Below are 9,888 nucleotides of genomic sequence, written 5' to 3' on the forward strand. Positions count from 1 at the left end.
CCAAATGCTAAGAAGGATGAGAAAATCAAGATGGATGAACAGGTGAGAAGACCAAACAAGTCAAAACCACCAAACCCAAATCACAACTTGAACTCGAACAAATTTGGTAGGCGAAGGAGGTGCACACATCTCGATCTCCATCTCTGGGACCGGCCGATGCACCTGAAGAATGAATAAGGCGGAGAAGTCTTGCTCTAAGGACTTAAAACACAGAGCCCTCACCGATAGATAAATCGGTAGTTATCTTATTTTTACTTTCAAATTGCATTTCCATTTAGCATTCTTTTCACTTTAAATTCTTGGATATTTAATTTTTTACCAAACGTGTTCCTCACTTGATAAAATATTGAGAATAGTCTTTCATGAAAATTTGAACTTAGTAAAGGACAATGGGGGGTCGACTGACCCCCCCCCCCCTTCACGTTTCCACTCCATCATCTCCTTCTAGCATGATTCTTTGCTCTACTCTTGATCTTGGGTGACAACTGAGACAGCAAAGGTGGCAAAAGGAGGTTGACCGACCATCCTTTGGTCACAACTCCCATCCTCACTCTTCCCTTTCTCTTTCACTAAGCACAAGAAACAAATCCCTCCAAAGATGCACCAGGAAAAGGTGCAAGTAGGGGTTGACCGACCCCTAGATGTTGCCTATCCCAGCCATCTTCCTTCCATCACTTCTTGTTTGGCATCCAATGTGCCTTGCTCTAAAAATTTCCTAGAAATTAGACACCAAGGGTTCGGGCGACGTGCCTATGACCAATACTATCAAATCCTAGTCTGTTACATTGTCCATCATTCAAATTGGGTAGAAGGGACACTAAGGGGGTCAACCGACCCCCCAAGAGGCCTATGGCTACCATCTTCCCTGGCTATAAATAGCCATGTAAGGGGAGCTCATTGCCACACCCCAAATTCTAGCTCAAACCCCTAGAAATTCCAAGCTCCCCATCTCCCTCTCCTCTCAAGTTTTTGCGAAGGTTTTTCTCAAGCTCATTTAGTAGTTAAGCCACTTAAACAATCATTGTTATGCCTATGATTTAGAGCCAAGGTCATATGCTATTAGCTTAGTATACGAATCTCTATGCTCAATTAGTCATGCAACATATGTGGTTAGGCTAGTCGATCTAAGCTACGGTGGCGGTTCATTGTACTTTCAGGTTTGCCCTTGTCCTAAGCTTGACGATCCGTAGGGTCAGAGCTCCTGGGGGACATGGATAGTTTTCATGTATATGGGCATGGTGCTTGAGTATACTGAGAACCAATGGATATGACTATGCCCAACGGTTGAGGGGTAGGCGGCAGGTGGTGACAGCCCTGTTCGTCTCTTGTAATCCCCCACGTTCGGGTATGGTGTAGGAGTCTAAATTGCCTTACGCGCTTGCTGGCAGACCAGTGCTCGTTTGGTCTCCTTGGGTGCCTTGGTGCTTAGAACTAAGTCCTAACCATATATTTGTATGATCATCTGCTAATCTTTGCATAGCAACACTAGGTTTCTTTATGCCTACTCTTGTTTAGGTTATATTATTTATTCTCTATTCTTTATTCTTTATCCTTGAGATTGTCTTTTGTGTGTGTCACACTATCCCTATTTTATCATGGCTTACCCCTACTATGAACTTTGGTATATTATACAACATGTTATCTTGTTCATGTACCTAATAAAAACTTTTAAACCTATGCCTTCCTTTGGGAAAATATAAATCACAATACCCTGAATACTCACTACTAGATTTCGACCCTATTGCCACGTGACGCCATTTGCATCACCATAAATTATGTTGTAATAGGGGTGTGTTTTGTAACATTTGTCAAAAAAGGTGGCAACAGGGGGACTATGTTGCCATAAAACAACGTGTTGCAATATTTGCGTTCGCCGTTGCAAGAGGTGAGACCTATACCATCCCTTTGGTGAAAAGCGTTGATATAGGTTCAAAATATTGCCATGATGACATTGTGTTGCATTAGTATTGATTGGTGTTGCAATTGCAACCTTATTGAACAGTGTTACTATTGCTTGAAATTATTTGCCACAGTGTTGTTGGGTTGTAATATTTCTCACGACCATTGCAATAGGTAGACCGTGTATTGCAACTAAATTTCAAAGGCGATGCAATAATTTATTGCTATTGCCATAGTTTTTTTATAATATTTATCACGACCATTGCAATAGGTAGCTATTTATTACAACTAAATATCTAAAGCGATGCAATAGTATGTTGCTATTGCCACTTGTCGGTTTGGTCGCTATAGAAACGTGTATCGTTGCAATATGGTATTGTATTGCAACACTTCTGTCTGGTGGGCCTTTGGGTGTGAAGGGCTAGGAAAACATGCACGACCCCCGAAATAAACAAAATGAGACGCCGATGCCCTAGAGATCAAGAAACACCAGCACCACACCCTTGATGATCAAGACATGGACACTACACACGTCGTTTGCATTAGCAATGCTTGCACCCTGATTCATCTTACCTCTAGTAAAGTTCTAACGATCCCATGCCACATACGTATGCAATTCTAATTTACAGGATTGGCTTATAAACCATGGCTAAAAGTACTGCTAGCTGGTTTGATGTGAGAGAAAAATATTATTCATTGGCTAATAAGCCAAGACTTATAAGCCAAATACGAGCTGCCGAACAGGCTGTTAATTTGTATTATTGGCATACCAAGGGATTCTATTTCTCAACCAAATAGTTGCCTGCTTAAATATACTAATATGTATTTAGTCATGATTTTGAGGGCAAACATAGCCACAAAATTGACATTAGTTTATGCCAACCATATACACATACATATACATATACATATACATATACATATACATATACATATACATATACATATACATATACATATACATATACATATACATATACATATGGTTCCAGACATAGCCTGAAACTAACATTGGTTCATACAAACCAACTGCCAACACATATAGTGCTTCCATGCCAACTACCAAGTCATATACACATATACATCATTGTTCATACAAGCGATGAACTAATTATCAGCCACTATAAAAGATAAACACCAGGTAAGACATATTTATTCATGACAAAAGATCCACCCCATCATGAGTTCATCACACTTCATTTCTTGTGAGAGGCCCCTTGTTGTTGTTGCACTTCTTCATCACTTCAGTTGTCTTCTGGTCGTCCATGACTGGGTCGTACAGCTTGGTGAACCTCCTACAAATATCATACATCCACATAAATCAAGAAAAGTTCTAACAATTTCTCATCTTGATTAACTGTACATGTCCAATCAATTTACATTTTACATCATAAACAAGTATTGTATTGATCAATACACCAACGTTGCTAACCTACAGATTTATCTGTGAAATCACATATTTAAGATTATGGTTGTGCTTGGCGTTCACAGATTCAAGGCAATACACTTCAGTTAAAGAAGAGACATTGATCAAAAAATGCTCAAATTCAATGCTCAAATTCTACACATTATAAAACAAAATTAAAATATCTACCTTTCAGCATTGTCAAATGCTCAAATTCAATGCAGCCTTTCAGTTTCAGTATTGTCACAGAAATGAAACACTAACAAGGAAAGCTGAAAGTGGCCCAAGCTTTTGCATACCTCGACACATGTCAGTGCACACTAAATTCAATGAGTATAACTGTTTCCAGATAAAGGTTGATTCTGCTAATTGAACATAGAGTTTTAGTCATAACAGTTACTGAAAATTGAAGATAATGTTGCAAAGACAGCCAAAAAATGTTGTGACCTCAATCACTAGAATGAATGCTGAAACAAAATTTACTCCCGAAACAAATTGTGACCTCAATATAGACTGGGAAAGCAAAGAAAAGTTTGGCACTTACAATGGACTGCCATCTGTAGATAGTAAGTTCCCATGATAACTCCTATTTTCCAAACAGTAGAAATGTCATTTTCTCTTGTGCAAATAAACAGGAATGGAAGAAATGGACATCAGTAACTAATAGACAGCAGCAGTAATGGAAACAGCAAAAGATAAGTCCTCGACAAATGTAAAACAGAAAGCAATCAGTCTCTTTCAAAAGCTCTTTCTTTTCTGGTGGGCACAGAATTATCCAGTTATGTAGAAATCCAGCTATCCTGAACATTAGCATCCCCGTGGTTTTCCAGCCAATTTCCTGGAAACATAGTTGAGTTTTAAGTTTCCAAATACTCCAAAAAACTGCAGAGGTAACAATATTAAGAGTACCATGTTGCATGTTTTTTATTGCTAAGCTACAACACAGTAAAAAAAGACATGCTGAACTGATTCAACTTCAGAGCAAAATAAGCAGCTACTATCTTCAACCTTCCTTCTTTTGGCCAGATTATCTCGAGTCAAAACTAGTAGAGAACTGCCAGATTAGAGCATCTTCTTCCTCAGTCAACTGAACTGTCAAAACTAATTGAACTACTTCCAACCAAGTGTCAAACAGCTCCTCATCTACTGCTCCCCTAAAAGTGCATTTCCAATTTTTTTTCCCCATCCCAAAGCTCTGCAAAGGAGCAGTTTTTCTTATTGACTATTCTATATAACAACCAAAATTGTATAGCAAGACTGGAGGATCCTAACCAATTGTCTTCCCATTGCCTAACCTTTTTTCCATTCTCCACCTTCCACCAATATCCCATATTAGCACCTTGGGCAGCCCACATAAACCCTTTAAAGAAGCTAGAAGCACCTACAGTTTTTGACATAAACACATTGGGCCTGCTTGTGTCAAAATCTATCAACTCTTTCCAGATTTTATCTTTGTCTTGGACGGCGCCAGAGGTGGAGACAAGTTTGGACAGCTCTTCCTTGGACAGCGCCACAGCCTTCTGAGGCCTTGAGGTGGGGACCTGTTGAGTAGGGATGCAAGTGAGACCATCTGCAGGTAGCCACAGCGCAACGCACAAGCCACAGGCTAATCTAGCTGATTCTGCAGAGTTGAAGAATACAACCCATGTGATACACAAGTTTAGAGACGTTTAGTAGTGCTTTGGCCACCAATCTGCTAGAATCGATTTGGCAACACCTACTCAATTTCCTGCAGCTGACAGGAAGAACTGAAGCTGGAGGTGTTGAATCTCTTCTGTAGACAAAACCATGCTTCAAGTTCGCGATTATCTCTACCTGTAGCTGTAAGAAGGCAACTCTCCTGCAGGGAGCTCCCAGTTGTCATTCTCCTCATCATCAGTGGCCTGCTCCTTCGCCCCCTGATCATCACTGAAAGCTTGCTGAATGTTGCAAATAATGGATACTTGATTAGGCATTTCCTTGCACTTGAACATGCAAGGGGATGCGCACTCATGTATTCATGATGAAGAAATTATTTGCATCCACTCCTCAGGTGCTCCTCAGCTCCACGCTGTGACAATTTACAATCACCTCTGGATCAGTTTTTCCACTAAAGAGAGCACTAGCTAACAATTTAGAAATAAATAGTCTTCAACGTTGCAAAACGAGCTGAAAAGTCATAGTTGAATATAACCTGGAAAAAAACTATAACATCTAATATTTGTACAGCTAGTTAAGTAAATGAATGGTACATATGTACTCATATGAAATGGTCCTAAATAAAATTATTAATGTCATATACTGGCTAGTGGCTACATGACAAAGCATGTATCATGTACTATACTGGAAAGATAGGCATGCATCATATAATATGTGGTCACCGAAATCTTTGTTCATTAAGTAGTACATGTTAAATGTAGTAAGCTCCATGAAAGCACCTGAAATATGATAGCTCCATCTCCAATGTTTGTGCTGTTTGTTATTGCCTCGAGAGCTCAGCCGTTAATGAGAGTCCAGCCTTCAAGTAGTAGCTGTAAGTCAAACAAAATTTTAATATGTACAATTTAATAGTATAACTGATACAAAAGGAAACTGATAATTGATTGATTATTCTCTTGCAAAAATGGTAAATACATGACAATCAGGAGAATCACATCCTGAACCAATCTATACTTATGTGTATATATAATATAACATACAGTCATACATCCTTGAGATAAATAATTATTCATGTACATGGTATAAAAAAGAATGCATCTTTGTCAGATACATGATTAATTCTGTGCCCACTTCAGCTTTCAAATCAATTGTTTTCCTAGCAACATGATTTAATTAGTCTCTACAACTATAAAGGTGCAGAAAAGCCAGTCATGAGGGCATTTGTCTAGTAGATATACAAAATCTTTTGGTTCTGCCACTGCCAAAGATTCATAGAGTCGTCAGAAGAATATATACCCAGGAAACATAAAGAGAACAAACCAAGGAGAACTTACAACTTCCAAGGTGAGCGCCTCCTTGGCCTCCCGCATCACGCCGACCACCTCCGGAAGCGACGCAAATTCTCAGCACCTGAAGACGATCTCTCCCCGGATCCGGCTATCGAGCGTATGAAATCTTGGTTGTCGCCGGACACTCGAATCAGACAAGGGAATCTGGAGGTGAGCGAACGAATCAGTGCCATGAGGACGAGGTCCTCGAGCTTCTACTCGGGGGAGGGCGCGGGAGGAGCTCCTCCTTGGGGATGAGCAGAGAGCACTCGAGGTAGTTCACGTCGGCAAGCGCGCAGCTCGCGGCGGCCTCCACGAACCAGACGCCCTGCCCGGTGCAGCCCACTACGGGCTCCCCGGGGCTCGCGTCCGCGATGTGGCCGGCGGCCGGGTACTACGGCACCAGCGCCCTCGCGAAACCGTCGTCCATCGCGGCCACGGCGGCGTCTTGGTCCCGCCGGCTCCTACGGCCGGGGGGAAACCTGGATGAAATCCACCGACACGCGGACCACCGCGGTCTTGTCGATGGAGGACAGTGGGAAATCTCACCTACGCGCGAGCTCGTGGAGCTTGAGCTCCAGCGCCGGCTCTTGCAGCATCGCCGTCAGGGAGCCCGCCGAGCTGACCATCACAGCCGCCGCCGTCGTCATAGAGGAAGGTGAATGCGACGGGGTGGTGTGAGGTTTGGGGTGGACAGCGAATGGGAGGGCGGCGGCATGATTCGGAGGGCAAGACGATTTGGAGGATTGATTTGGGTACAGCAGACGAGAGAAGTTTTAATTTCAAATTTACCATATTTGCACATGTGGTATGCCATGTCAGCTCGACACGCTGACATAAGCACGTGAAATGTCGTTGCTACCCCTGCCTGGCTCCTCTCTCTCCATTCTCGACAGCTAGATCCTGCGGCACCTGTCACTTCCAGGTGGACCTCACTCATCAGCTTCGTCTTCCAGCTCCAGCACCTGGATGGAAGACAGTCAATCGGCCAATCTATCCAGCCACTCCATGCAAGGCACTTCCTCGTGGTGGCCTACAACATGCAAGGCCATTGGCCACGTCAACCCTGCACGCATGCTCGTGCATCGCCTGGCTTAGACCAGCGGCTGCACGGCCACCCTCTCAATCTCGCTCTCCGGCCACCGCCACATGTTCCCCTCCTCTCCTACCTCCCGTTCTCCGACGGCATAGACGACGGGACCTGGCCCACCGACTCGAAAGACAGGGCGCGGCGCCATGAAGCCAACTTCAGAACCCTCTCCGCCATCGTCAGCCGCCTCGCAGCCAGAGCTAGTAGCGGTCGACCGCCGGTGACCTGCATGGTGTGCACCCTGAGCATGCCAGTGGTCGGTGAGGTCGCCCGCGCGCACGGCCTCCCGCTGGCCATCTACTGGATCCAGCCAGCGACCGTTCTCTCCACGTACTACCACTACTTCCATGGCCACGACGAGCTCCTCCGCCTCCTCGCCATTGCCGTCCGCCATGAGACAAGGGGAAACCTAAGGTCCGATGATGAGGTCACTCTTCCAGGCATGCTACGCCCTCTTAGAACCCGCGACATGCCGATCTTCTTCTTCACCGCGAAGACGAAGGACGGCCTGTCCAAGATGGTGCTCCAATCAATGGACGAGCTATTTCAGCAGATCGACGAGGAGAAGCCGGCGGTTCTGGTGAACACGTTCAGCGCGCTGGAAGACGTTGCACTTCAAGCACTCCAGCCATACATGGACGTCTTCGCCGTCGGTCCGGAGTTCCACTTCCATTGAAGAACGATGAAGCAAGCGAATTAGCACATATCCATCTCTTCCAGCACGACGAGATGGCGACGTAGAAGTCCATCGTCTACCTCTCGTTCGGGAGCCTGCTAGGATACACGAGACGGCAGGCCGAGGAGGTCCTCCACGGGCTGCAAGCCGATGGGCGACCCTACCTGTGGGTGGTGCGCAGGGAGGGCCACGCCGAGGAGCTCTGCCTGATGGCGGCAACGGCGGCGGGGATGGTGGTGGAGTGGTGCGACCAGCAGCGGGTGCTGGCGCACCCATCGGTGGGGTGCTTCGTGTCTCCCATCCAGGTGCTGGAGCTAGAAGACGAAGCTGACGAGTGGGGTCCACCTAGAAGTGACAGGTGCCGCGGGACCCAGCTGTCGGGAATGGAGAGAGAGGAGCAAGGTAGGGGTAGCAACGACATTTCACATGCTCATGCCAGCGTGTCGAGTTGGCGTGGCATGTCACATGCACAAATGTGGTAAATCTAAAACTAAAACTTCTCTCATCTGGCAAAGTTGTAAATGTCATTCTAAGAGTGATATTCGGATGAGTGACAATCTTTATAATAGTAAAAATGTAAAAGCCCCGAGATTGGGCGGGTGAGCGTGCAGCACAGACGGAAGTGGCTGAAAAATTTGGACTCGGAGGTAGAGCGAGCGCGTGACGGTGGCGCCCTGGCGGGAGAAGAGAAAGAACGAGCGGTGGCGGTGGCGGCCAAAAATTTGGATTGATTTTTAAAATAAGACTCCAAATAAATTTAAATGAAAATTTTCAACTAGAAGGTTTCAGAACCCGTCGAAATCTACACTTTTTCATCTGATCATATTTCATCCAAGCTCGTTTAAATTTTTTTAACTTCAACATAGAGAGTGTGAAGACCGCATTGCATGCGCTTACATGGCTTGTATCGCAATGACCAAACCAATGTGCGGGGAGTTCTTATAATTGTTTGAAATTTTTATGAAATTCTTATGGACCTAAAATATGCTAATGTGTCAATGTGTAGAATTTTGTGACCAATTTTAGGTATTATTACATTTAAAAAAAATTATAAATAGACAAATGTTGACTAATGTATCATCTAGGTTTAAATCAAGTGTCAATGTTTCTAGCTCCAAAAAGGTCTAGTATGGTAATAAATTTCATTATTTGTCTAATGATACCTATTACATGTCAAAATTTTAAATTAAGATGAATTAACTTCTCGTAAAGCGAGAACAATATTTTTTTACCAAGAGAGTTAGGGCTTGTTTGATCAAAACCCGAGGAATACACCTGGCCCATACAACTCCAAGCCATCGAGTTCTATGCCTGGTGCTGGATTAACGTGTTAATAGTAGCTCTTGTGTGGTGCTTCTGATTAGAGTAGGAATCAAAGCTACTAGAATTTTGTAGGGACTTGCTGAGATATTGTTAGAGTTAGTGCAAGTAAAAACTATTCAGATTTGTTGTTGTGTATGTGCAACACGTCTCTTATCTTGTGATGTGCATGTGTTGAACGTTGAGACGGTCGATGATAATGGAGAATGGTCAAGCGAGTTAGTGACGATGGACCAAGAGCAGTGAAGGACGAATGTGGAGGCTTGGACCGAGGGACCGAGGGCTGGAGGATGGATCATGGACAGCTACTTGGTGATGTCAACAAGTAAGTGTTCACGCGAGAATGGAGAAGACATTGTTATTGAAGTCAAGACGAGGGCGCGAATACGAGCGGGACATGCATCAACATCGTCGACACCTCTTCTGTTTTCCATTCTATAAGAGGGGGATGAAGGATGGAGGCTAGACCTGATCTTATCAACTTATTTTCGCGTTCAAAGAATCAAGATGTACCTCCAATATGGTTTAAAAA

General features: G+C 44.1%; 1 protein-coding gene and 1 pseudogene across 19 annotated transcripts; one reads left to right on the top strand and one right to left on the bottom strand.

Annotated features, from left to right (window-relative positions):
• Positions 1 to 2,918: 2,918 nt before the first annotated feature.
• LOC136538215 (uncharacterized) lies at positions 2,919 to 7,007 on the bottom strand. 19 transcript variants are annotated; one of them, XR_010779263.1, is made up of 6 exons: positions 6,277 to 7,007; positions 5,722 to 5,814; positions 5,120 to 5,354; positions 4,948 to 5,033; positions 3,849 to 4,845; positions 2,919 to 3,194 (listed from the first exon to the last, which is right to left on the bottom strand). XR_010779263.1 is itself a non-coding variant. In XM_066530208.1 (5 exons), exons 3-5 carry the CDS (start codon positions 5,275 to 5,277, stop codon positions 3,089 to 3,091), a joined length of 306 nt encoding a protein of 101 aa, XP_066386305.1. In that variant the 5' UTR covers positions 5,278 to 5,354; positions 5,722 to 5,814; positions 6,277 to 7,007; the 3' UTR covers positions 2,919 to 3,088. The 19 variants fall into 19 exon arrangements, 1 of the variants encoding a protein (XP_066386305.1); XR_010779258.1 differs by having other exon boundaries at positions 4,948 to 5,039; XR_010779259.1 differs by having other exon boundaries at positions 4,948 to 5,052.
• Positions 7,008 to 7,073: 66 nt separating this feature from the next.
• Positions 7,074 to 8,518, top strand: LOC136460834 (cyanidin 3-O-rutinoside 5-O-glucosyltransferase-like; annotated as a pseudogene).
• Positions 8,519 to 9,888: the final 1,370 nt, after the last annotated feature.

Source organism: Miscanthus floridulus, chromosome 1 (assembly GCF_019320115.1).
Source record: "Miscanthus floridulus cultivar M001 chromosome 1, ASM1932011v1, whole genome shotgun sequence".
Taxonomy (NCBI): Eukaryota; Viridiplantae; Streptophyta; class Magnoliopsida; order Poales; family Poaceae; genus Miscanthus; species Miscanthus floridulus.